This window comes from Gallus gallus, chromosome 17 (assembly GCF_016699485.2).
Source record: "Gallus gallus isolate bGalGal1 chromosome 17, bGalGal1.mat.broiler.GRCg7b, whole genome shotgun sequence".
Taxonomy (NCBI): domain Eukaryota; kingdom Metazoa; phylum Chordata; class Aves; order Galliformes; family Phasianidae; genus Gallus; species Gallus gallus.
Genome location: NC_052548.1, coordinates 8,453,374 through 8,481,156, shown reverse-complemented (window position 1 = coordinate 8,481,156; position 27,783 = coordinate 8,453,374). Strand labels below are relative to the sequence as shown.

General features: G+C 42.8%; 1 protein-coding gene across 10 annotated transcripts; it reads right to left on the bottom strand.

Moving 5' to 3' along the window:
* Positions 1 to 26: 26 nt before the first annotated feature.
* On the bottom strand, positions 27 to 26,413 carry SEC16A (SEC16 homolog A, endoplasmic reticulum export factor). Of its 10 annotated transcripts, XM_004945977.5 has the most exons (33): positions 26,310 to 26,413; positions 20,912 to 23,494; positions 19,664 to 20,143; positions 18,964 to 19,109; positions 16,876 to 16,961; positions 15,958 to 16,093; positions 15,263 to 15,461; positions 14,015 to 14,192; positions 13,199 to 13,341; positions 12,948 to 13,009; positions 12,603 to 12,741; positions 12,115 to 12,357; positions 11,716 to 11,813; positions 11,196 to 11,277; positions 10,889 to 11,006; positions 10,555 to 10,666; positions 10,272 to 10,377; positions 9,901 to 10,041; positions 9,678 to 9,791; positions 8,805 to 9,009; positions 8,378 to 8,626; positions 7,891 to 7,979; positions 6,871 to 6,918; positions 6,526 to 6,684; positions 5,976 to 6,053; positions 5,747 to 5,803; positions 5,350 to 5,461; positions 4,878 to 5,015; positions 4,179 to 4,279; positions 3,695 to 3,769; positions 2,916 to 2,975; positions 1,990 to 2,064; positions 27 to 1,611 (listed from the first exon to the last, which is right to left on the bottom strand). In XM_004945977.5, exons 2-33 carry the CDS (start codon positions 23,417 to 23,419, stop codon positions 1,543 to 1,545), a joined length of 6,606 nt encoding a protein of 2,201 aa, XP_004946034.1. In that variant the 5' UTR covers positions 23,420 to 23,494; positions 26,310 to 26,413; the 3' UTR covers positions 27 to 1,542. The 10 variants fall into 10 exon arrangements, with proteins under 10 accessions (XP_004946034.1, XP_415419.4, XP_015135281.1 ...); XM_415419.8 differs by having other exon boundaries at positions 19,664 to 23,494; XM_015279795.4 differs by having other exon boundaries at positions 4,878 to 5,012; positions 19,664 to 23,494.
* Between the last annotated feature and the right edge of the window lie 1,370 nt (positions 26,414 to 27,783).

Sequence of the window (27,783 nt, the reverse complement as noted above, 5' to 3'; positions counted from 1 at the left end):
AGCAAGAACCACAGGGAGGAGTGAAATGTGAAAGTGCTCCAGAGCGCAAAATATTTTATTTAAGAATTTACAGTGTCAAATCTTACACTTAGGAAAGATAGCCGCTCCCAGCTCAAAGGAAGCCTTCTTGAATTAAGATGTCTGGCAGTCTCTACTGAAAGGAGAAAGCTAGAGGGAGCCCAGAGGCTTCAGCCATAGAAAAGTCACCACGCTGTGCCCGGACCACGATGCAAAGGTTTGCAGTTCCCCCCACCGGCATTTTGCATAACCCCTTTGGAACAGACATAAGGCTATCGAGATCTCACCAACAGGAAAACAACCAGGGACCAACACAGGCAAATTCCACATCCACACCGCCTCTACTCCTGGGCAGGAATTCAAGTAACAGAAAGAAAAAAAAAAAAAAATCAAACAGTTTGGTGGCAAATTCTAAATAAAATCTGGCCTAAGGATTTAATAAATACTTAACGTTTATTTCTGTCTTTGCAGGTGATTCGGATTCTTCGGTCGATATGAAAGTTGCATATCATAGGCTTCGAGGTTTCCTATCTTAAACCTAACGATTTGGAAGTCCAGCGGTAGAGGTCTAATCCACCTACATTTAGTACATCTGAGACTCAGCTGTAAGCTACTTAAGACCTTGGTTATTTTAGTAATGGAAATTCAAGAACAGTACTACGCTGATTCTGGCATTGGAGAGGAAGAGAAACCGACCTTCCCAGCTGTTACCACCTCAATGATGCAGTGCCAGAAGCTCCAGAGAAAGCAAGTAACCGTATTGCACTTCAGTAACACTCACTCATCAAATAGTACAGCGTCGGCTATTATACAGAGAGCTCCTTCCAGACTATACAATTTGCTTTACAAGTAGTCTAAACCACAAACTACATACATACTAGGTAAGATCCAAATCAAATTAGCGTTAGATTACAGTCACAGTTTTCATTCAATATAGGTCAATTTATTTGGATGAGCTGTGGCCCCCTCCCCCCCCCCCCTTCAGAAAACAAACTAGCATGAGGCATTTCCCAGATGAGCAACTTGAATTTCATACACTGATAAACCTGTTTGATAAGCGTTACAATTGTGCATGGTCCTCTTAAGGCCACAGTGTCACGTTACAATGTGGACATGTTTTCCCCCCGCGGGGAGGGGAACATCCTTCAGAAATTAAAGAATCCCTGAAACTATGTCTCCAGAAGTCCCACTAGAGGGTTTAAAATAATTTCAAGGAATAAATTGCCTCTGCAATTTATGGATAGTTTTTGTAACAGACAACATCTATTTCCTCTCTCGTGTCTATTCTTTATCACAGCAAAGCTATTCCTAGCCAGTTCTTTAAAAGGAAGAGTTACATATATTCCACGTTTGGTAATGATTTATGTAGATGAGGTGCAAGCAGGGAGACCCATGAAGAAAGAAATCATCCATCATTCAATTACTGTCATGTCACCTGCAGCTCTGATACCACGTGCTGTAAGATTGAGCAGTTCTTCATATACCCAGAACGTGAATGAGAACTCCAAACAAAGCCATCACATACTACTTCAGTGTCGGATACTTTCTCTGCCCAATTCTTCCTGGCCTTGAACTTCCAGTGACTGCAGGAGACTGAAAAAAGATGATGTGAATAAAAACAGTGTTGTGTAAAATATGCCATACTGGAGACAAAATACAGATGCTGTCAGTAAAGTTTTGATCCCAGAATTGTTGGTTTAAGGGAGCTAGACGGGTCGATGCACACATTCTACATGGAGCAGTCCAGATTAAACAGTAAAAAAAGCTATCCAAGAGAAGATGGAATTTGTACTGATATTTAAGGCCACACCAAGCTGCTTATTGAAGGTAAATGCAGACTGAGGTCACTTAAAAAAAGAAGGTTCAGCACAATTCATTTGCTCAAGCAGCATTTATTTGTTTGAGCTCCATGGACTAGCAAGTCTATAGTCTTGTTCAACAGTTTAAAGTAACAAGAAGGCTTTTACTCACTTGTGCAAATTGAGAAGGGTTGTAGAACTGTACTGTTCCTGCTGACGGTTCCCCTGAAGGCGGCACAGGGGCAGGCTAGAAAGGAGATGACACCGAAGTCAGAAAACTGCAGAGCTTCTGTGGGTCTCAGACTTGGTTTGCTCACACAGAGAAAATATTCACAGTAATAATGCCAACAATATGAACGGAGCAGCATATTGTAACAACTGCAACAAGTGCTGGTACAGCTTGCATATCTTTAATATTGTTTGCTTAATGTAGGAATAGGCAAAACAATGTCACATGCATAAACTGTAAATAGCTCTGAGAATCCACGGCATGCAAAACCAAAACAAGACACCAGTGCACCTTCACTGAGTTAGTACCTCCTGCTGCTGTTAGTACACCTAAGACCTGCCCCAAAATGAACACTGGACTTCAAGTTTTGCTTTACTAAGAAGTATCAGAAAGAGCTTGTGTCATTCCTTTTACAGTGAGCCCACAGTATTGAAACTTACAGCAGAGATGAAGCATTCATTTAATTCCTACAGGGGCTTTTGTAGATGAAAAAGGAATGGTATTATTACCAACTTGAGACAAGCAGGAACAGAATGAGAAGGATTTGCTTGCATGGGTCATTTAGGGAGGTGGCGTTTTGTTGTTATTAACTGATTGACTACTCTGGTATCCCAGGAAAGGGCTGGTAAACATTAAGTGATTCTCTTAGGAACGTGAACATGAACAAGAAGCATGCCCAGGTTACGTGCATTCTCATTAACACAAAAGAGTGTTAAAAGGAACACTGCATCATTAGTCACCTTTAATGTTATTTCAGTGAAATGAGAGGGAAAAATGGCCAGAAGTAGCATTAGTACATGAGCAAATGCAAAATAAAGAGGGGAAAAATAAATATGTTAACATAAATGAGAATGGCCAGCCACATGTACCTGATTAAAATGCTGGCTTACTTCACGTGATAATGAACTCATTGAACTAGAGCGCGAAAGCTACAAAACAGCAAGAACACACACACAAAAAAACACAAATAAAAACGTCGTCATGCAGGTCACTGCCCCAAGCCTTCAGCTGCTTTATTTCATTGTAAAAGTCTCACTCTGCCAAAGGTTAAACCAACTTCACGTTAAAAGAAATAACAAAATGTAAAGCCAGAAGTTAGTTTAAATCAAATGGACTTCGTAAAGCACAACATTATACAGATATAGAAAACATTTAGTAGGAATAAAGGTAAGGTTACTCTGCCTGGCACACAGCCATCTATTCTCATCTCTGAGTCTCACGTTTAATATTAGTGAAATTATACGCATGCACAGAGACAAGAAGAGATCCTCAAAGTGCTATTGATATTTCACTCTGAGAAGGTATTTAGAAGTTTACTTATATAGAACAAACAGATCACACTACAGAAGAACACTGAGGCTGAACTTCTCCTATAGACTTAAGAGTCTTTTTTGTACAATTTTGGAGGCAGTCGTATGATTCCACCTTGGCTGGTCACCAGCCACTGAATCAATCATACAATCATAGAACAGCCCAGGTTGGAAGAGACCATGATCTTCAGGTCCAACCTTTCATAGGAAAACGGAACCTACATGAGATTATCTAGTATTCTATTCAACTGCTGCTTTAGATAGCCCTTGTAAGACCACTACAAAACAACTGTTGAAATACACAAGTCAGTAGCTAATTACTCTGAATCGAGTCTTACCTCGCCTGGTTGGAAGCTGTCAGGGCTGGAGACAGGAAGCCCAGATCCAGGTGGAACAATTGCAGGGTTTAAATACTAAAGAAAAACAATGCACTGTTTATCTTTATTCCTCTAGCTGATCACAACCCTACTTCACATTTTTACTGTATTAATCCCATTGAAGCAAAGCAGCATTGCAATCCATTGAGTCAGATGGAACACACAGTATGTGGCTACTTCCTGCATTCCCGGTCCATTTCCTGGCACATACTGCACACGTGCAACTTGCAGCTCTGCCAAGGTAGGAGATGCAAGTACTCATGTACTCCCTACCTTCGTTTACACTTCCACTTCCCTTCTCCAATTCCTTAACTAAACATAGCAAATGCTTGTGTATAACAACAACATGCTTTATTTATTCTGCAGCTATGAAGCTTCTATTGGGAATCATGAATTATTTACACAAAGTTAGAATATCCTGTATATGCAGTTCAGTCTAACTCACCTCTTGATCAACAGCTGCAGATGGATCTGTGTTGGTTTGGTTTGCAGCTGGTGTGTGCTCTGCTGCACCACTTCCTTCCATGGGCTGAGGGTCCCCTGGAACTACAAAGCGAATAAGATTTAACTAAACACACCAGCTCAGGGTGTTTGACTTCACAGAATGAGAAGCAGGGTCATAAGCAGAACTGAATTTCTACAATACCAATCGTCTATCAGAAAAAAAGAGGTAATTTAAAGAGTGTAGCATCAGTACTTTTAGATGCCTCAGTTCTGTTAGAAGTCTGCAAGCAGGAGATGCACACAATTCACAGAGATAGCCTTGGTGCAACACAGTATGCAGTGAAAGAAGAAAAAGAGATCATAAACAAGTAATGAAAGCATTATGTTTAGCAAAATAGGAACACTAAACAATTCAAATGTTCCTATTATGATGGCTCTAAAAAAGTTAAAAAAGGCACAGAAAACCCTACTTTGTTTGGGTATCTTTTGATAAACTCAAAGCAAATGAAAAACCACCTCTGTTTGCAGAGTACAGAGACAGGCCTCACTAATTTGTTTTACTGCAATCCAACCTTTCTTTAAAAACGTTCAACCCCACTAACTCCAATTTATCTTTTAAATTTTCAGAGGCTACTTAATACATATTGGCAAAAGTGACTTGAAGAAAACCTAATTGCAAGTTTATCCACTCAAGACATACCTGCATTTGGAACAAATACATTTGCAGGAATTGGCATTGGTGCCAGTGGTGCAAATAGGTCTGATGGTGCAGGAACAGCACCACTTGACTTGGTTCCACCTGGATTCAGAACATCAACGTAACGAGCTCTGCTTCCTGCTAAAGAAGAGAAATCCAGAAATAACAGAAATAAGCCTTACATTATTCATTCCTGTGTCTATTTTCAACTGCTTGCTGGCTAAACTGTCTTTCAGAATCAGCAAATAACACTGCAGGGATACAAACAATATCCAAGCCACAGTGCTATTGTGACAGCAATTACAAGGCAGAAGCTAGGCACAAGAAAAGCCAGCAAGAGCCAGAGCTCCATGACATCACAGAGTTGCCAGCTATCTTTTCTGGGCGTGTTTGGGAACAAGAGTTTTGTCTTCATATTTTATGCAATACAAAGTTTGAAGCCTTCCATACTTCAACCAGTAACACTGTCTGTTACCTGCTCTCCTAGAGAACATGTTGACAGGGGCACTAGGTGGGCCTCCAGGCCCAGATGGAGCAGCCTGAGGAACTTTAGGAAATCCTGTAGGAGGTGGTGGTGGAGGCTTACTCTGCAGGGAGAAGAAGAAAAAAACTTCAACCACAACATAGACTAAGTTTATAATCAACTCCCTTCTAATCTCAGTTGTCATTATTGGATCCACACAAGCATCTGAGGGTACAAATGGTTTTCTAAGTATGTAGACTATACAAACACGTAACCTGTTTATTAGCTTCTAAACGTTGCACATTTTAACCCAAATTCAGTCAAACGCAGCTCATAAAACCCACTATCAGGTTAAGGAACATTGTAATCCAGTTGTCAGCTTAGAGAATTAAACAGTTCAGGTTTTTACCTCTTCTTCTGGTTCATCCAAATTAACCCAACGCTGCTTCTTTTCATCCCAAACAATCTACAAGGAAATCATATTCAAAGGTTAGGCCTTCAAACAAAGCTGGAATAAACATAACTTTAGAAGTTTTATGCACACTTCTTTACTTTGTAAAACAAGTGTCACCTGACACCCAGGAAGCCATTTTGAACAAACTAAAATTCACAAAAGTTTTGTGATTTAAAGGCCTTACTGATTTGTTCTTGTCGTCTGGAAGGTGAGCTTCATTCTTTCCTTTCCCCATCAGCCAGCGAAACCAGTTTGCACCAGTCTAAAATAGAAATACAGCTGTTCAGATAGTACTCTCAACGCTGTCTTTACAGGGAGTTTAAAAGAAAATTTCATGCAGTAATTCACTTTCTGTTAGGGACTTCAACTCTAATTTGAAAAAAAGAACAATAAAGAAACAAACAAATACTGAGAACATAGACATACCACCACTTTGGTGGTAGGGGTTGGATGAAAGAAAAGGGTTTTAATTGTTTATAAACGAAGGGAAGTTGCTTTGAATTCATTCCCAATGAAAACAAGCAGCTAGTAGTGCAATGCTGAAGTGCTTATAAAGGCAGGCAGCAGTAGCACAAGCTACAACATGGGCATGTGATAACATCCAGAGGTTGCAATAGCCAAGACAAAAAACACCACCTGGCAGTTTACTCAGGTGCTCTGGAATCAGTGCCCTGGACTGAGACTGACCAAGTACTCCAAGAATCTCCCCTTACTACCTTCCTTATCAAGTTTACCTTTCTAGATGCTGGCTCTTTTTTCACTTCTTTCTTAGTCTCTTTCCCTACTGGAACAGGTGGAGAAGGAGGTGGCTGTTTTGCTGCAGAGTTAGATCTCTCTCGTCCCACAGAATGAGCAGAGGACTCTGAAGTTGTCCGGGATCTCTGTCCATAGCCCTATATTATAAATATACAGAAAAGCACAAAGTTGTTACCGCTGGAGTGAACAGAACAGCCCCATCTTGCTACACAAATACTCTCTTTGAAAAGTTAGTAATAGGAAGAATTATAAATACATCAGTAAAAGGCAAATACACGTAAGGTTATGGAATCAGCAGAACAAACACCCTAATCATGGCATACCATATATGCTGAAGACTGAGATGCAGATCTGGATCTTCGTTCTGGTGCCTGGTTAGATATAAAGCCAGGACATGCTTAATAAGCAAACAGCTAAGAATCTGACACAACATGCACTTTTCATTACAAATTCCCACAGCATTCAAGCTGGTTATTCAGATATTTCTACGTCTTCTGACATGCAGGAGGCACAGAAAAAGAGCCGAATCCTGGCCAATTAATGACACTGCCATATAACTAGTTCATTGAAAAGTTAAATCATGTCACTGCTGTGCAGACAATCAGTCCACAAGAGGCAAGATACAGAACTGCTGCACCAGACAGTGACTGATGTGCTTCCATCCCCATCTTCCTCACCTCCAACCCTTACATACAACAACTCTCCTACCAAAAGAAAAACAACAACAACAACAAAAAAAAAACCACACCAGTTTCTTTTACAAGTATAGTTAAGGATCCTCCACAACCTTTATCAGTTGGTAAATGTATCCCTATTAAAAATGCTTATATTAATTCATTCAAACAAGAAACTAAAATAACTTCCAAGGAAATATCAACTTTAGAAATATGTAAATAGTGGAATCACTATACATTTAAAAAGGGCTTTTGGAATTTGGTCAACACCGTGCATATTTCCAGTCACGATTAAATGCTAGTCAACATAGTGCTTTTAAAACTCATTCACAGAACTGCGACTGGTTGTCTCACTTGTATGCTTCAAGTTCTTCTTGAAGAATCACTTTGGAGGTAGGAGAGGAAGCCAGGACAGAGGAAAAAACCCACTAAACTCTTCAGATAACAGCCTGGCACTCCCATACAATTAAAAAAAAAATTGTAGCAATTAAAAATGGCTGAGAGTTCCATACTAGTTCTTGATTCTTTATTTCACTGAAGGGGATGGGGAGCAAAGGAGAAAGAGCTTCACATCTAGCTGAAGTGCAAGACAAACCCCCAGTACATTCTGTGTTAGCAAAGACATGTAATGCAGCTGATGTTTGCTAGAGATGTATAAAATAAAAATACCATTCTAGCCATTCTGCTGTAGAAATCTTCCTCTCTCTGCTCAGGAAAAGAGTTTCGTGAAGGAGACTCTGAGGCAATTCTCTGCATTCCTTAAAAGCAAAATCAGACTGTTAGCTAGGGGAGGGGGTGTAGAGCTCAACAAGATCCTAGAAGCTGATGTCCAGGACAGAAGCCCTGATGCTCTAGTCACAGACCTTACATACAGAACAGCCACCTGCACTGCACTCAGCAGTTCCGTATAGCAGGCAATTTTCTGCATCATGTCTCAATCGCAGTTTGCTGATTCTGACCTTCCTTTTAAGTTAAGTCCAACAAGCACGATGAATACTAAAGCTTTCCACAGATGCTTCTGTAACTTTACATTATCCTTTTAAACTTAATTACCCAAGACCTCTCTTACTATTTTATGTATGTTGAGATGCTCTGTATTAACCCCTAAAATATTTTATTCCCATTAGAAAGGGAGATATTTACAAAGATTCCAGACCTGTTTCCAGCTTTGTCTGCTCTTCCTCCCGTGGTTCAGTTTCTTGTGGTGGCCCTCCTGGTGGTAGCGTTGACCCCAAATACAGCGGCGATGGCTCAGCTCCATACTGATTTGAAAATCCCGGAGGTGCAAAGCCAGGTCCTGGACCAATAGGCTGAGGAGCCACAGGATAGAAAGGGACACTTTGGACAGCTTCCTGGTCACTAGGTGGAATCCCAGCAGTTGACCCATCAAGTATAGCCTGAGGAGCTAAGGTACAAAAAAGTTAAGAATTACAACTAAACAGAACCTTTCAACCTGTGAATAAGATCATACAATGCAGAAGTGAAATCTCACTGTTCCTACAGTCTGTTTAAGCAGTTCCTCATACTAGAAACCCAAAATATCTACTTCCCTTTTTGTCATGAAGAAGGATATAAGAACTAACCTGAAGGCATCAGCTGCACGCTTTGCATCTGTTGAGCCATATTGGGCAATAAGGATGCTAACAATGCATTTTCAGCACCTGGGACCATGTCGTGGCCAACTCCTGCTCCATCATATTGACTGGTATGGTCTAATTCAGAGCTTGGTGTGCTACATGGGTACTGCTGTGGCGTGGATCTGTCTGTGCTATAAGCTATTGCACCCTCCTGTACACACACACACAAAAAAGATCTTATTAATTCTACCCGATGTTGAGTTCATAACCAAGGGAACATATAGCAAAGGAAATTTTAAGAGTGAAAACAGTATAGTTGTTGCTTTTAACCATTTAGTCAAAAAAAAAAAGCAGCTGTCATCCACTTGTAAATCAAGTTCAACCAAAACACTTTAGTTTTTGTTCTTAACAGAAGCACAGTTAATTAGGTCAATTCTCATACTGCTGGTGGATCTCATTAAATAAATGTCTTCTCCTCCACTTGACCTAAATTTAGCTATACTAATCCCCAGCAAGCTTTTTTGTTCACTTATGTTTGTTTTGTTGTCTTTTTAACCAACAATCAGAGATCAGCTTACAGAAGGAGTTACTGCAACCTAAGAAACTTTGCAAGTTTCCTTGCATTGCAGTACAAAAGTCTATTACGTGTAACATATATTACCCTTTAAGGTAGTCTGTACTAAGTCTTAAGGCACTAAAGTATGTTAAACCCACTTGGTTTAAATTATTATGTTGTAAAATACAAGTATTATATTTCACAAGGTCATCACACACAAACATGAAGTTTTTGTAGTTATCAATATGAGTAAAATAACTTAAAACTGGTTTTACGTTAATCCTTTGAAGGGAAAATTTCCCATTAGAAAGTACATTCTGTACCTTGATCTGTCCATCCACATGTCGAAGCCTTACTAACCATGAAGGTTCAATGAAGGATTCCTGGTCTGGTTTCTCTTTTATCTGGGGATCAAACAGGCGCAGCTGCGATGACATCTAGAAAAAGGAAGCACTGGAAAGTTAACCAGTCAACAAAAGGTAACTTTACCCACAGCTCACCACCTGCAATACAAAGCTACTAATATGTAGTTCTTCCCTATGTTACCTGGATTAGCTGGCCAATTAGTACAGGTGAATAGTACTGTGGATCTTTAAGGACAGTTCTGGAAATCACTTCACAGTAATGGAAAGCCTGAGCAGCAAGTCCCATTTCAGCCAGTCGGCAAGCATAGATGAATTTGAAAACCTACAGAATGCAAGCAAAATAAACCAAGTGGTCAGAACATTCTCGGAAACATCAAATGGAAAAAATACATAGTAACTGATGAAACAGGGAAAAAGCCACCCTGCACTCCTGTTCATGAGTATTTCATGTTGCAAGAGATGGAAAATATTTTGTATGTTGAATAAAGCACATATCAGAAATTAACATATCACAAAAATCTGTTAAATAAGATAGATTGAACAGGTCTTCACCTGGAAATTGGGCAAGCAGCCAGGCTGAGTTCCTAGTGACTGTGCATATTCGTAGGCTTCCGTTCTTTGAATAGCTTCATTGGTGGCAAACTTTAAAAATGGCAAGCTATTGAGGAATGGGAGAAGAAAAATATTACCTGACTTTAAGAATATAAACATTATCAGACAGTTCTCAAAGCCAGCAGTTGCTGGTGATGATGAGGGGCACAGTGCACCTCTCTCTAGCCATTAACCTTTCTGTTTTGCATCAAAGCAGTGATGTTTTAAGAAGGGAAATCCAAACCTGTGATTTGATCCAATCAGGACAAGCTTTGTCGTCTTCCTCGTGTAAACTCCAAAACCAACTTGAGCCATAAGGTAACAGAAGTGAGCAGCATCCAGCAGGCCTTTAGAAGCTGCAGAAAAATAAGAAATAGAACTCACAATATTCTGCCTTGATGGCACATATTGCTTAGCCTTCATATTCAAATAGCTTCACAATACAGACAATCCCATACAGAACTGTCACACTTCACATTTTACAAAGCAATTGTTTGTTAAAAGACAAAAAGAAGCCGAGTTAAATTTTTCCAAAGGCTTTTCCTTCAGTCATCCCCATTTAATTCCTTAAGAGTTACCAAGAGTGTCTCCCATGGTAGCAATGGTCCGGGATTCCAAGTCCACGTTATTAGTCAAGTTGGATAACACCATTGCTAGATGTGGCCTCCAGTCTCCCCATTTCTCATCTCCACAGCACTAAAATTAGAAGAATTAATTAGAGAAATCAGTGGCAGGAGCTCTGCACATTTAAGTGTTAAAACCTAAAAAGGACTAAGAAAATTTATCTCACCTAGATAAAGCACATAGGAGGTTTACTGTTATTAACTATGCTACTCATTGCAGTATCTCTTTAAGGCTCAATTGCAGCTCGCACTGGAACCTTACCGTGGATGCAGCTGGCATCCTTCCAGACATGAGCTGGTAAACAGTCTGCAGAGGGTCATTAATTGGGAGACTGTTGGCAAATCTAGAGAGACATCATACAGAAAAACAAGAAATAAGCGCTGGGTAAGGAGTTGAAGTGCACTGAACATTCAGTCGCTGTTAATCTTGCTTAGTTTAAGAAAAGGAAGTGCTGTTTGAAAACACTACACTGAATAAGCAATTGCCCAGAGGATAACAACTGCCAATGTGACATACATCAATCCCATGCCCATGGATGAAAGGGTTCAAATATCCCTTAATTTAACTTCTCAAATTTAATGTTACAGCCTCAAGTCCTCAGAAAAGTGAAAGCAACAGATTACACGCTTCAACTGAATACACAGATAACACTAAAGCATAAATCTTGCATAAGGTAATATGGATAACTCATGATTTTAGCATGAAGGTTTCTGAAGCACCAGATCTCTTGTTATCAGAAAGGTAACCATACCATACTAACAAACAATAAGCAAAGCTGTACCTGGTCATAACTCTTGCATGTGTTCTATTGTCCATCTTGCTGGCAAGTAGCAGAGCATGACCCCATAAGCCATGCTTCATGGCTGATTCCAAAGCATCCTAAGTTAATACAGAAATTAGTTTCCTGGGGACAGCTTAATATTTAACTCAGGTAATCAGTGATCATTTTACAGTAGTATTTTGACTGAAGAAATGTTTCTTCAGGTCACATGCTAACACAAGAATATAACTTTATTTTATAAACTGCAGAACATACTTTTCCATCAGCATACTGCAGGGTCATGAATCATTATATACACTGCAAGCTGCAAGAATAGTTTTCACTGATGCTCAGAGCTTTCAGACTTTTTGAAAAACAAAACATTCACACTGTGTTTGGAACAACAGCATGGACACTCACCTTCTTACGTCCATAAAGCAGCAACTCTCTGAATCTCTCTGTTTCTTTCTCCAGACTGTCAATTGTGGTTATAAGACTATCAGTGAGAAATGAGAGCTGGGCTTCACCAGATTCCTCCTCTACTTGTTCCAAAGCCTCATTAGTGAAATCAATTAAGTTTGCTTCATTAGGGGACTTCCCAGGAAGCCATACTGTTTTATGATCTCGGAGCAGAAGTTCAGCCAGGTCTGTTCCCACAACAGTCTATTGTGTGTGTCGGGGAAACAAACAAGAGCAACTGTTATTTCAACGCTGCCTTCGTTTTGCTCGTCAACTCACCAAGTTTCTATCAGAACCTTTGAGCACAAATGAGCAGTTTACCTGCTCCCATCAATCTATGAACTATTCCAGAATAGGTGACTATGTACACGTTACAGTCTTTTACATAAATATCATCTTCGTGCATAGAATATTTTAGGCTAGATAAAAATTCAAGCAGTAAGACATACCCCGTTCTGCCTGCACAGCAGTACAATGAAGTCCCAAAGCAGACTTGCAGATTCTTTGTCAATTAAATTTTCATTTTTAAAACATTGTGTAGCTTTATTTTGTGCAAAGTTAATAACGTCCACTTTATGGGTGTCATCTCTGAAAGAAAAATGAGACAGAAGTAGAACATTCAGATCACTATTGAGATTAGCATGAGAAACAAATTTACATTTTTTACAAGTGAAAAACAACAAATTTTGAGTTAATTTAAACCCTATAGTTTACCATTATAGGACAATAAAAGGTTGGATGAGGAAATGGAATCTAAAAAGTGAGAGAGTTTTTTGAAATCTATGAGGACATACTTAGCAAGAGGACCAGGAAAAGCTCTCATCTCTTCTTGCTCTGGAGAATGCTGCAACATAGTCTAAAACACAAACCAGAAGACTTGTTAAAAGCTATCACTTACAGCTACACAAACACAACAGATAAATACAGAGAGATAACATGCACTGACATTAAAAAAACCACAAGAAGTTACAGATCAAAAGCTCCCCATCCCCCTTCCAAAACAGAGGCCAATATTTCATCATCCTTTTTTCCTTTTAAACGTTACCTCCATGCTGTGTATCTCAACCAGGGCTGGCTGTCCTTCCGAAGGCAGGTTTGGCAGTACTTTTATTAAGAAGCCCCCAGGACCAAACCTGGCACACAGGTGAGGCACTGAAAATTTCTCAGGCGTTGAGGGCCTTAAGGGCACTGAAGGAGGGAGAAAAGATGAAATGAGAAAAATGGATCTGACCTGCAACTAAATTAAAAAAAAAAAAAAAACTAATTCAATTGGACTAAACGTTAAAATAAATTAATTGGTTCCACCAAATTTCTAAAGATCACCTGAAAATTTCACAGAAAGAACAAAACTAAAGAATTCTAAGATCCACTTATTGCTACAACACAGGGGCTTTGCTTGTCTGTCTCAGACTTGCCTGTGAAATCTCTGTACAAATGCATGACATCTTCAAAGAGCTAAAGATGTACTTCAGGTTACTCTGGAAAACCTCTTCCAGAGAAATGGTGAAAAGAAGAACATTGTGGATAAATCTGAAGTTTCATTTAAATTGTAACCATCACTTGGAAGCATGAGCAATGGGGTTCAAAAATGCATCCAAAAGATGTTTACAGATGCCAGTAAGATTTAATCACAACCACCATCTAACCACTGCCCTTCCATGAAAACAAGTTATCTTTATGCTAAAAACAGAACAATTTTGTTCACGTGTACACACACAGCAGATAGCTGTATTTTCCTGTTAACTGACTCAATGAAAATGGTACCATACACTATAAACCAGAACAACAGCACAAACTACCACCCATAATCAGCCTTACACACACAGTCCCTTCCCTCCTCCCTTCCCAGTGGTGCCAATACCTTGATCTACAGCTGACCATCCAGTTTCAGTCGAGTAGCCATAATCTGTAAAAGGCTGTTGTCCATCAAAGTTAGGAGCATATCCACCGTATGGGTAATCTGTGTGCAGTGACACTGCCTGTGCAGTAGTTTCATACGCATTAGCCGTTAAATCGTGGTTACTTCTATACAGCTGGCTCTAAATAGATCATATTAGTAGGTATTAGCAGCAAAGTTACACAAAGCAAGCAATACTGCAAGTGTGGGTCCAGACAGCAAGCACTCCCTCCCACCCACCACCCACTTCAGTTCTTCAGATGGCTCTTAAACCAGGTTTACTACACCACTTCATTTGATAGCTCTACCCTGCATATCAGCTGGTGCAATAGGCTATACAAGACAGCATCTGTTAGTGTTCTCCCTCCCTCAGTGTTTTTACTGCTATTGGATCTGTTCACATACAACACGTTCTGTGGTGAGTGAACTGAACATCTACATGTTTGTGTCAGCAGTACCATCATGGCATTACTTCCAGGTTCAGGTGTTGCTGTATCAACAACTATGGATCAGAACTAAATGTTCATTTCTGCTGTAAATCTTTGACAGAAAATCTCACCTGATTAAATGTGATGGGTATCTAAATGGAACTCAGTGCCTAAAGATTAATGCCTAGATGGTCATCAACACCACTTCCAATGCTACTAAAACAACTGGAATTCAGACAGGAGAACAACCTAAAACTTACAAGAAACATGATGCAACATCTGCTAGTAAAGACTCTACTACAATGACCTGAATATTCCTCCTGTTTTTCAGGTATTTGTACTTATAGCATAAGTAGATGAGCAATCAGCTAGATTTGGTTTTGATTTTAAAGTCAAGATAGTACGATACAAGTGCTGAGTTAGACTTTTAACAGATCCCATGCTTGCAATGAGAAAAGTGACATAACAAAGCCAGACATTATCAACTACAGCCAAGCACAGTAAGGGCAAAGTTCTCACAAAGAGCAAACGCATGCATGGCAACTTGCACAGCTGAGTACTGATTTTGGTTAAAGTTCTCCTGACAACTGTGCTAAACACTAAGCTCAAAACGGTATCACAGAACAGCCTTAACTTACAGAATGCAAGTCTTTAAGATACATCCTTCCAAGATAACAAAAAAAAAGAGAAATATTTACGTATCTCTAACTTCTTACCCACTCCTAAGAGAAAGACCCAACTTAGCTCAAGGAGCTAAATATTGATGTGACCCTTTGAAACTCACTTGTTGGGAACGAGAGCTGAAGCTGCTCCGGTGACTGTGCACACTGTGGGAGCTCCGGAGGCTGTGCCCAGAATGCTCACTGTGAACACTGCGCCTATCAAACTCGTCACCGTAAGGATCTCTGTGAGGCTCAGCATCATCATCAAAGCTTCCAGTAAAACGAGGATCGTACCTCCAACGATCGTCATATCGGTCATGTCTAAAGAACCGAACCAACAGAAAATAAACATATCCAACCACAGCCCAGAGGAAAGGGACTCCACTATATACCTATCAAGAAGGAAACTCTACCTAACTTCAGAAGGGCTTTTAGATTACTTCCTAGATTTAGGTTTTTATTACAGTAAACAAACTGACACGGCTTAAAGAACTTCATCTAGAATACTCAAAATCAAGACCAATGTCATGTTTCAAGGCTGTTCTAGGAAAACAAAGAATGCTTATCTTATCTGAAAAAAACAACCACCAAACCTTTTTGCCTTAAATCCTCAAGGCTGATGTAACAGCTCATCTGTTGTTCCTACTTTGTTTATGTTAAAGCAAAAGAACTAACAAGAATAACTATGAGATGCATAATATTACACTACGTGCCTGCATTCACATCTAAACAGTAGCTCTCCAAATAATGAGCACGTAGGCCCTTCTCTGCCCTAGTTCTGGAGAGAGCAAAGAGAACACAGATTGAACAGACAGACCTGTTGCCATATGGATATGCTTCTCTCTTCTGGTAAGGGTTGTGTTCACCATCATACATATACCTCTGGTCATAACTTCTAGGATCTCTGTATCTGGGGTCATAAGCTGATGAGTAACGTTCCCAACGACTTGGATCTTTGGAAGATAAAAAGAGATGGTTTAGATACTGGAAGTCACTACCTACAACTTCTCTGGTCAGCAGCCTGGAATACAGAACCAGAGACATTTGGTTATTGTAATTAGCTAGGTATTCTTGAGAGGACAGTGCTTACCACCAAACAGATGTTTTCTAACAACTTCCAAAGTTAACCACTGCATGATAATAACTCAACAAATAGGAACAGAATCTTTGCCACCAGTCTTCAGTGAGCCTCAGGATATGGACAGATGCTGCTCATAATCCTCACTGGCACCATATAAACAATTGCCTTCAGACTACCAACACCATGAGGGCCCTGTGAGTATTCAGGTAATTATGGACAAAACCAACTTCAATTTCTGTTCACATTTCACCTAAATTTTACTCTAGAACGCTGCCTGCAAGTGAAACACCAAAGATGCATGCCAGCAAATGGCAGGTTTGCAAAACACTGAAGAAAACAATTTGCAGACTTATCATGGTATGCCTTCTAGTGAAAAGGCAAAGAGAAGTCTGAGAGGGAAGAAAAATCTTTATTTTCTATTAATACTTCTGCTGAATAAAAAAAGCACAGGAAGGATGGCATGGTGTTAAGAACTAAAGCAGACCCAAAAGATCAACTTCTAACAAGTGTAGCCATTCTCACTGATTGTGGAAAGGATATCAACTTCTTTTTTTTTATGACAAAAAAAAAAGAACAATAATTCTCCAATCTTAAAGTTCATTTGCTCCATAAATTTCTTTCTATAGAAAAAAAGAGTTCACATTGACAACTTACCTCCATAATCATATGTGCTCGGGTAATAGCCTGGATAATAATCAGTCCATCCAGTTTTTGCATAATAATCTTCAGGATACCCTTGTCTGAAAGAAAGTGCACAGGCAAGAAAAGTCATTATTCCTCCTCCAAATTCTTCTGAAGTCATCAGAAGATATGAAGAACTACAGAACTACTGTTTGACCAAATGAAGACAAGCAGCACAGGAATCTGACTAAAAACACAGAATAGATCACTGAGTACGCAACTACAAATACTGCAGTTATCTTTTATAAGAGTCATACCAATTCTGATTGAAAAAGAAACGTGTGGCCATTAAAAGCTTCTACTGCATGCCATTTTTGAGACACTATCCCACATTTCTTGAAACAAAGCCAGTAGAACAATGTCAGATAAAAACACAGAACTGTAGTGTGTACAGGTAGGTTTGTACACATATGCATGTATACATTCATGTAGGGAAGCATGTATATGAAAACACATACGTGTGCATATAAACATTCACATGTGTATACATTCACAAACACTTGTGTGTGTGAGTGTGTGTATGCATATATATGCACAGGAAGGAATCTGAAAACAGTGTGCAATGACAGGAACTTTCACGCTCTTCTACAACACTCGATTCACACTACAGTGCAAGCTCTCAAGTGGCCAAACGAGTCTTCACCAGAAAAACCTGTGGGAAGCTTGCTAGCACAGCACCCATCTTTGCAGAGGAGTTTTGATCTTATCAGATCAGGTTTATCCACCCAACCAATCTTCTCAGCCCTCCTCAGAAAGATGTTACTCCCTTAACCTCACCAAACAGAATTTAAGAATCTGCTTCATCAATTTGTTATGGAAATCAGTGCATCACTGATATACTGCAGGAAAGTCTGACACAAAACCTTTGTGCGACATGGCCACTCTTTGTCTCTGCTGTCCTGCAGTGCCATACTACAGCCTGCATCCATCTCATATCACACCAACACTGACACATAACAGGCTTTGATCTGCCCAAAGCCCTCATGGTAATTTTAGCCTCTTAAAAATAGCACTCAAGAAGAGCACAAATCAGCAAGAGTGGTACCTTAGCGCTACTAGATGTTATCTCATTGCAATGCTCTTAGATTCACTTCAGATAATGATAGAAGTTATCACACGTGGTTATGCTTTTTTTATTTTGTATTTCTCAGTGCCAAAGCTTTCTACAATCTTACAATAAGTAGAACTTTGTTTTCAATTTGAAATCAGCCCTGTGAGTGACCCACCAAAACCAGACAAATACCACTGAAGGTTTCATCATTTCCAGAAAGAGCTCTCAGGGGATCCCTTGGAGACCTGCAAACTCACTCACTAGATAATAGAACAGTAATATTTTGTCATGAATTTGAAATTCACACAAATCACCTGTGCAATAATGATCAAGAGCCAGCAATCCCTCGGAGGTAATTTGCTGCTTTCCGAGCAATACTAGACATTTCAATTGCAAGCAGCATTTAAACACTGCTTCTCTCTGAAATTGCTTATTTCATACAACTAACCAGACAGATGACAGCTCTCGAGCTCATCCACAAAGCTGAAACAATCACACAAATTAACCTGACACAACACCAGGTACGTTTTCACTGCATTCATCCCTGCCTCAGTGAGCCACACATGCTGCTATGCCTATCAAGCAAAGCCCACACCAGTTTGCCAAAGTGCCATTTATAAACAGAACTAGAGAACTACTCTCTAGCAAGAAAAAAAAAAAACTGGCACTGATTAACAAACCCATGACCTACACACATTGCTCTTCCACAGCACAAATGCATGGAGTTAACTTCAGCACCAAGTCTGCTGCAGTGACTTTCTGCCTGGCAGGAAAGCTAATAACCAGCTAGAGAGCTGAATGAAAGGAGTAATGAGCTTCAGCAACAGAAAAGACTGCTGGAATCCTATCAGTACCTTTTCAGGCATGGCATTTGATATCATACCTTCCTATGGCAACACACAATGAGTTTTTGAACTTCCTCTCTGGAGCTTATGCTGTAAAACTGAGGCATAATTACACTCACTGCTTTAGAACATACCAGACCTTTATTCAATTTAGGAATTGCATACCTAGAAGAGGGCCTATCAGAGCAGTGACTAGCTCTGGAACTAGGACGTTCAGGCTCAGAATACCGATAGCTCCCAGGCTCCATATAAGCAGTGCTGCTGCTGTCGTAGTACCTGTACCGTGGGTCATACTGTCCATAGCTATCCTCCTAGGAAAGAGATTGACACGTAAGGTAAGAGGCTTTCCAACTTCAAGAATAAATCTTCATAAACAAATTGCCACAACCACCACAACCATGATAGGCAAAGAGATGCAAACCAGTAGTCTACAGGATAGATTTTGGTACCCCTCATGGCAAGGCATATCCAAGTCTATTCATATCCAAAACTTAAGAAAGCAACATTACTTCTATACTACTTCAACCACTATGATGGTCATGCTGCAAAACTGCCAATAATTGAGGCAGCAGATGAGAGCCACATCTGAACACCCATGCAGCTGATACAGAAAGGACAACTTTTTCCACAGAAACAAACTGCTATCGGTTGACATCTCTGCCAACTGCAATTAATATTAGCAACTGCTTTAACTTTTAAGAACCTTTACACTGTAAGTTTTATTACTGCAATTAAATTTTGCCTGTAGTTAAATCTTGACGTGAATATACTAAACGTTTACCCCTATATAACCATTAAAACTTGTAATTCAAAGATAAAAATGACTGATACCGAAGGGGGAAGAAAGGGGAAAATGAAAAATTACCAGGTAATACAGATGAGCTGCTGTTCTGGGATCTGGAGGAGGATAAGGTGGTGGATACGGAGGTTGGTAAGCATCGTAAGGATGCCTGTAGTAGTAGTAAGGGTTCTGAGGTGGACCAAAGGCATCCTGAGGAGTCTGAGGCAGGGGAGGACGCTGCAGATCTTGTTGTGCACTTGGCAGCACTGGCTGACTGGTGGTGGTAGCTGTGGGAGCCACAGCACCTGATGGCTGTCCAGAAGCCGGCTGCTTATCAGGGCTTTGCAGCTGTGCTGAACTTGCCTCTTGGTTCCTCGGCTCCTGGTTATCACACTGCTGGGACATCTGCGTGCCCTTCGTCCCCGCTGCAGTCTGGTAGTTTGAAGAAGCTGAGGATTGCCCAGCAGATGCTGGCAGCTGAGCTGCCTGCATTTGTGGTTGGGATGGCAATGCTCCCTGTACAGCTCTGTCTGGCACAGCCTGATGCTGTACATCTTTTGTCACCTGTTGATAGAAATGTTGTTTGTCACGCACCTCGGGACCCACTTGACCAGCACTGCCAACTGGCTGTTGAGGATACACCGGACCACCAGAAAGCAACTGATTATGCACCTGCACAGAATTACTTGCACTGCTTTTATCCAACGTCCGTGACACTGTAAAATCAAGCACTCCAGCAGCTTCTTCTTTGCTATTTGAACGATTTACAGAATTTTTGGTCTGTACTACAGAATTAACAGGTGGAAGCAGTGCACTTGTGTTTCCACTGGGAAGATTCATCCCAGGAGAGGTGGATGAATTAGCCCCTGACTTGCTAGCAAATTCAGGAACAAAACCTTCAAAATTAACATTCTTTTGCCCTTCAGGAGCTAAATTAGATGGTGTTTTCATGAGCACATTTGCAGGCTGATTAGAAGCGATATCAGAGGAATTAACAGGGCTTTGTAATAAATTATGTTTTAACAGGTTACTATTTGGAGGAGCATTAGCTAACAGAGATCCAACTTGCATCACAGGCAACAGTGCATTTTCCCCAGAGATGATTCCACCAGCATGTGATGTTTGGGGACCAACTGAAGGCTTGTCCCCAACCCCGGAATCCTTCATTGGCTGACTGTTCTCATTGCTGCTTAGCTGATTAGATAGAGAAATAGAAAAATTAATTGGCTGAGCCAAGTTATAACTCTGATTAGGCTGAGCAATTAGGATAGGCTGATTTTGCAAAGACTCTGTAGGTGGAGAAGACAACAAACTTGCATAACCAGAACTTGCCTGAGACTGAAGTGCCTCTTCTTCTCCCATTTTGGGAGGATTCTCAAGATTTTCAGATGATATATTTCCATCTTGGGAAGGCTGCACAGCAATACTCCCTGGTTTGTTTGGCTGCTGATTAGACAGGCCTTCTTCTGGTGGCTGAATGACTTCCACAGTTTGTTTGGCAGGTACATACACTGCAGGAGCAGCAGGAGCTAGAAGAACATTTCCTCCAAAATTAGGTAACTCATTGTGAGCCCACAGAGTTGTTGCCGGGCTATCACACTTCTTAATTGCTCCCTGAGCTCTCGTGGAGGACCTTCTCTCAGACAAAGATTGCATGTTTTCTGTAACAGGTCCAGAGTGCAACATATTTCCAGCTTCACCAGTGACTGCAAGAGGCAGAGGGTATACCTGAGGCATGAAAATAGTTTCTAGATTATCTGGTGGCTGTTCAAGATTGCCTGGTGATGCAGCAGGCATAGCTGTACTCTTCTTGGTGTTCTTTTGGTTTGGGTGGTTCTCCCTTAGTTCAACCACCATTTTTGCTTGGTCAATCTCTGCAGGTTTTATACCAACTCCATGGGACCTCACAGGCTCAAAAGAACTATTTGCACTTGTCTGAAATACTCCTGTGGGCTTAGGAGGACTTGGAGTTGGAGGCTGGGACAGGTTACCATGGTAGCTCTTGTTTGGATTTATCTCACTTGAATCATCTCCCAAAGGAGAAGAGTCTATCTGTTTAAAGAAGCGAGCAGAAGATTCCTCATCGGGCTTCCCACTTTCTTGCTGAATAAATGTACCAATTTGCTCTTGAGCTCTTGCTGAGCTAGAAGCACTCCTATGGCTAATGTTGCTATAGTTTGAAGACACGCTATCTGGTCGTACAGGATGAGCTAATGAATCAGGTGCTTCCAAATTTGGTCCTCCTTCAGCATGGCTCACAACAGCGTTCTTTGGAAGCATCTGACCTGGTAAGGATCCGTACCTGTACAGATCAGGATGAGCAGCAGGGGATGAAGCATTCATGTTCCGTGGCTCACTTGGCAGCACTTCTTGGTTCTGTATGCATTCCAGGTTCTCAACATTTTCATACTGTGACCCGCCATTCCCAGGTGCATCACCCACACCTGCTTTGCCATCACTAACAAACATAGATTGCTTAGCAGCCTGTGCCTCCTGCTGACTTAGAATTTTAGGAAAATACTGGACATCCATTCCTTTTTGTATCATCTCGTTGGCTGAACCTGTACCAATCTGAGCCTGAGAGAGTACGTTAGCTGGAACCCGCTGAGGATGCATTGGCTGGTGATATAAGGGTGACGAATGTGGTTGACAAGCAAACTCAGTTTTCTCAACCATGTAATTTTTTTCAGATGAAAGTATTTCTTCATTTTCTGCCTCATCCCCTTTGAAAAACATGGAAAGGGATCCTGAGTCTTGGTCTGTGGGAATAGGTCTATTTGATGTTTCAGACATACCTGGAGACTGTTTCTGGAGGTTATTTTCCTGAGCTGTAGGAATGACAGAACTGGAGTCTTGCAACAGCGGCTGTGGGTAGAACTGCTCCTGGTAGGGTTGATTTAACCAAGCATTCGTCATTTCTGTGTTCTGCCTAAAGACATTTCCAGGCTGGATGCTGTTCATGTGATGACCACTATTTGCAGAGCCATTTTTCCCATTCTTTTCACAACCAACAGATAAAGGCGCTTGCGCAGCATTTTGTGGAATTCCTTGATGTACAGGACCATGCTGTAAATGTGTCTGCGGAGGAGGATGAGAAGTGCTAACAGAAGACTGGGAAATGTTATGAATGTCAGTCTGAGAAGGTGGCTCAGGATAGGGCACAAAATTTCGGACTGGAGGCTGCAGGGTACCTTGAACAGGTCTCCACTGAGACATGGGCTGCTGAGGAGCTGGAGGGAAGAGTGCTGCTGCAGCAGGTCCAGAAGGAACATCGCTCAGATCTCTGTTAACATCCTGCTTACCTCCAGGATTGTTTGACATAGACACCATTCCAGGATGCACACTGAAAGAATTTTCAAGTGCTGTTCCTGCATTATAATGCGATGGTACTGCAGACCCATGGAGTCCGAGATCCGCATTTGGATGCACTTCTGTAGTGCTGTTTGTAACATATCCTGGGGACGGTGCAGGAATTGGAACATTAGAAAACGTACTGCTATTTATGCCTGGTTGAGATACAGGAGCTGACAAAGACGGATGCAGTCCATGAGGATTGTCCCCTGCGTGTGACGGTGAAGCATGCACAACACCTGGCTGCGGAAACACCGCTGGGGAAGAACTTTGCATAACCAATGCATTGCCCTTGGATGGATTATCTAAAGGGGAACCCTGTGGAGTTTGTCTGCCAAAGGCAAAAGGGTCTGTCACAGGCTGCACTGGGGCAGCTGTTGCATTTGCTCGTTTACTGAGCGACGTGCTTCTCCAGTACGTGTTCCGAGCAATGCCTGCAGGAGGTGGAGCTGCTGCTCCTGCTGGAACAGTCTGCGGAGGCTGCTGCATGGTGGCCTTCCAGCAGGGTCAGATGCCAGACGAAAAACAAGCAGTGGATGCTGCAGACAAATTCCTTCTTCTACTCTGTTAGGACAAAAACATGACAAGTCATTTTCCTTTCTTGCAATACATGTAGCCCTTCAGCAACTTTTATCTCAGAAACAAAACAAAAGATGTCTCTGCTCTCTAGAATATATAAGGAATGCACATGCAACATTGTAATTCTAAATCCAAGTACCACATTAATGAAGCTGAATGCTGAGTGAAACACTGTAAAGGCAAAATGAAGCAACAGTCAGAATGCAACAGCACCTGCAAGCTGAATACAGGTATGCTGAATGTAATTAAAATGCATTGAGAAAATGTTACTGTTAGAAACAACGTTTCTTAATCTCTGCTGCATTATTGCTCAACCTGAATGGATCTTTTTACAGGTCATATGAGAAGCACTCAAGAAGGAGCTCATCAGATGTCACTTGAGCAGAATGTGTTCCATTTTTGTTTAAATAAATAAAATATTGTTCAGGACAGTGGTAGGGTTTATTATGAGAAAGAAAACTGCTTTCACCAGAAATATTCTCTCACATACGCTGCTGTATAATAGCAGAACTGCATTAAAAATATTAAATGCAATCAACTCCCATCCACACCTATTAATTAATCGACGCTCTCTCTTTAACCTCAGCGGGACTTTGGCACAGTGTCACGGGGCAACAGTTACACTGCAGGACAGAATGGACAGGTACAGAAGCATTCCAGCTCTGCCAGCAAGAACTTCACAGAGTCACAGAATGGGAGGGACCTTAAGGCCCACCCAGCCCCTGCCGTGAGCTGGCTGCTCCCCAGCAGATCAGGCAGCCCAGGGCCCCATCCAGCCCAGCCTTGGCACCTCCAGGGATGGCTGGTTAGGAACTCGTATCGAAAAGTCACGTGTTTGTATAACTTTAACAGCAACAGAAAAGTTTAAATGCAAAAAAACTTCTGGTTTAACAAAAAGACACATGGAGTAAACACTGCTTATCTACACGTATTCCATAAAGACTTATAATGAAAATTTATTATGAAAAAAGCACGCTGTACAGACAGCACGATTTACACAGACTACATCAGAGTCAGTACAGCTTCCCCTAGGGAACATCTCTCCTGCTTCATCACCAAAGAACCCAACATTCCAGTGTATAATCTATGCCTCTCTTCCGAAGGGCCAAGAACACCAATCAGCACAGACAGGGTCTCTGTTTCTTCTCATTATCCATACTTTCCATAGCCCTGTTTGACTGCTTCAAACCTTAAGCTTATATCTTGTTATTAACAGAAAAACTACCTGTGAAGTAATTGAACACAAAAGCAAACTGCTTTATAACTCAGATATCCAACTCCAAATTTCTGATGTGGGCTTCATTCCTTCCTGTCCTACTAGATGCACACACACACACAAAACCCTAATGCTTTCCCCACTCTTGTAACAACCTGCACTAGTAATTAGCTCATTAAAGTCAGTGTGGAGTTCTCTTTTTCAGCGCTGCTTTAGAATCCCCATAACAAGATCCCTATCGCTGCATTACAGAGGTTCAACACGAGGGCACCAGATTCCTTGCAGAAGAAAAGTTAATATTAACAGACTGCACACAGTAGTAAAAGCGTGCAAGATCTGAAGAATTAAGTCCAAATAAAACCAATATGCCCATGGCAGCTCAATTCAAATAGAAGATATCAGCTCAGAGATACTGATCCTCTCTGCCTCCAATCCAGTATGAAGAGAAATGCTTATTGAGAAATTTCTAAATAGCTACATAACCAAAGGCCCAACTCTTCGCCTTATCTAGTTTGGTAATTCTGCACTTTCTGATGGTTTATTAATGGATAATGCAGACCAGACTGATAACATTAATCACCAGCAACAACAACTGCAGATGTTTCCAGATGTGCCAAGAGAACATCACCACAATGACAGAAAATGACCAGAACTCTGGACAAGGCCATCATTCAATTCATCTAGTATCTCTGCAGTCGTGACAAGTGCAAACTCCTCTGTGAAGCTGTACTGACACTAAGAAATAACGTGGGGGGAAATCAATTTAATCCTATTCCCAGGTACATATGATAGACAAACTGCTCTAAAACATAAGCGTGCCCACAAAGCAGGTTACTGAGCACCTTTACGACCAGCATTTGGGCCGTGGGTTTTTCAATCCTTCCCAACACAAACGGCTGCAGACAAGCAGGCCACGCAGGCTGGAGACGTTCTGCCTTAATGCTGCTCATCGCTTCCTACCGGCTGCCTCATAGGTGGGAACTACGGCTGAAAATGCCGTGCTGGGAGAAGAACCCTTTGGGAACCAGAAGCACAAAGCTTAATGGGACTCACTCGTCGTAATAAAACATGAAATCGTTAATTATTCCACCAAGCAGACGGCCAGCAGGTCTCTCTATCTTCAGGCAGCCACGCCACCGAGCCAGCCCCAGTCGCTACTCCAGCAAAGCAGTCAAACGGCAGCTGACAACTCATACGGGTGACAAACAAAGAATAACCAGGGAAGCTGTCTCCGTGTGAAGAGGTCCCGGCACCCCGAGCTGCTGTGTGCCGGCCCACGCGGGGCGGCGGGGCCCCTTCCTCCTGTGAGGCGGCCACGACAAGGCGCGTCAGGACAGCCCTGCCCCACCATCCGTCCCGCTCACCGCCAGGCCCCACGGGACACACAGGGGCCATTCGGGGTTCCCGTGCCGGGCACCGCAGCCCCACCAGCGCCGGTGCCGGGCCCGGGTGCTGCCGCCGCCCCGCCGCCTCCCTGCGAGGCACGGAGCGCTCCCGGGCCCGGTGCCGGCACCTCTGGCCTAGCGCCCGCCGCGCAGCTCTCCCGCTCCGCGCTGCCCTTCCCGCAGCCGATCCCCGCCGTACCTGGCAGCCGCGGCCGGCCGAGCCCCTCAGCACCGAGCGCCGCCCCCCCTCGCGGTCGCAGCACCGGACCCCCCCGCCGCCGCCATCTTGGCACATCCGGCCCCAGTTCCGCCGCCGCCGCCGACGTGTCACGGCGCGCGCGCGATGACGTCACGGCGCGTGCAGGGCCGGCGCCGCGCGCTTGGAGGCGTTCTTTTCTGTCCCTCTTTTCCTTCCGCGTTCCTTTAAAGGCGAAAGGGGGACGGCGGAACCGCCGGCGGATTAAAAGCAAAAACAAACAAAAAAAAAACACCCAGCCGAAAGGCGGAAGCGGCTCTGACAGCGCCCGCCCCTCAGTGCCGTGGCCTGGCGCAGGCGCAGTGCGGTTGCGCCCTCAGGAGCCCCTGGTTCGAGTCCCGCCTCCGCGCTGTGAGGCCACGGGTTCGAATCCCGCCTGAGGTGGCTGCCCACACGAGCGCTCGTCAGCTCTCCTCCGCCCCTGTTGTGCTGCCCCAGCGCCCCTGGGCTTCACCGTGGGCGGCTGTGGTGTTTCCCGGCTTCTTGAGGAAGCCTCCCCGCGGCGTTCCCGTCTTCCTCCCTCAGGGGGTGCAATGGCGAAGATGGCCGCCAGGGCGGGTCAGAGCACCGCGCTCCTTCCTGTCCGCCCGGCGGGCTGAGCGGGGCGGGGCGGGCAGGCGGCTGTGGGTGCCTCTCTTCGCCGAGGTCCGGGCCTCGCAGGGCGGGTTTGTGAGGCAGCTTCGTCGCGTGGAGGGGTGTTCGTCACGCAGGGAGCGGGCAGGTCAGTCCCTCCGCGATGTATTCAGACGGTGCTGTAACATCAAACAGCTCTGCACGGCTGAAGGTACCGCTCCGTCCCGCTTTGCCCCACGGCAACACAGCGATGTGGCGCCGGTTGTTCTGACGGAGAGCAGCGCCTCCCATCTGCCGGAGCTCGGCACACAGCAGCGGCCGCTGCGTTCTGTGTTGTCGCAGAACAACGGGAGGGGAAAACACAGCTGACCTAAACAAACATCTTAATCGGGGGTCATTATCAGGGCAGGAGCTGTTCCTGCACGCCCGGTCATTAAGGCAGGGTAATATCCTCAGAGCAGCGCTTTGATGCCGGTGTGGGAACCAGAGGAGCAGCGCCTTTCACGTCCCTCTGCTGTGGGGACGTCCCACAAAGCCGCTCGTCAAACCCCGCTGCCCTCCGTGGGCAGATAAAGCCCTGCTGTCCCCTCGATATTTCCCCCAATCTGAGGAAATGTGGCTCCAATTAGCCTGATTGGCTTTTAAAATATACATACGCACTCCGTGAATAGCACCAACAGCTTATATCTGCAGCCGTATATTACACTGTATATCTAACCCTCTCCACCTCATATACGCGCAATTCAGACACCAGCGGTGGGCTCTCACCTTTGCTTTTCTCATTAATTAGGCAAATCTCATTAATAAGCAAATCATTGTCTGATTTGCTTCACTCCGTCCACGT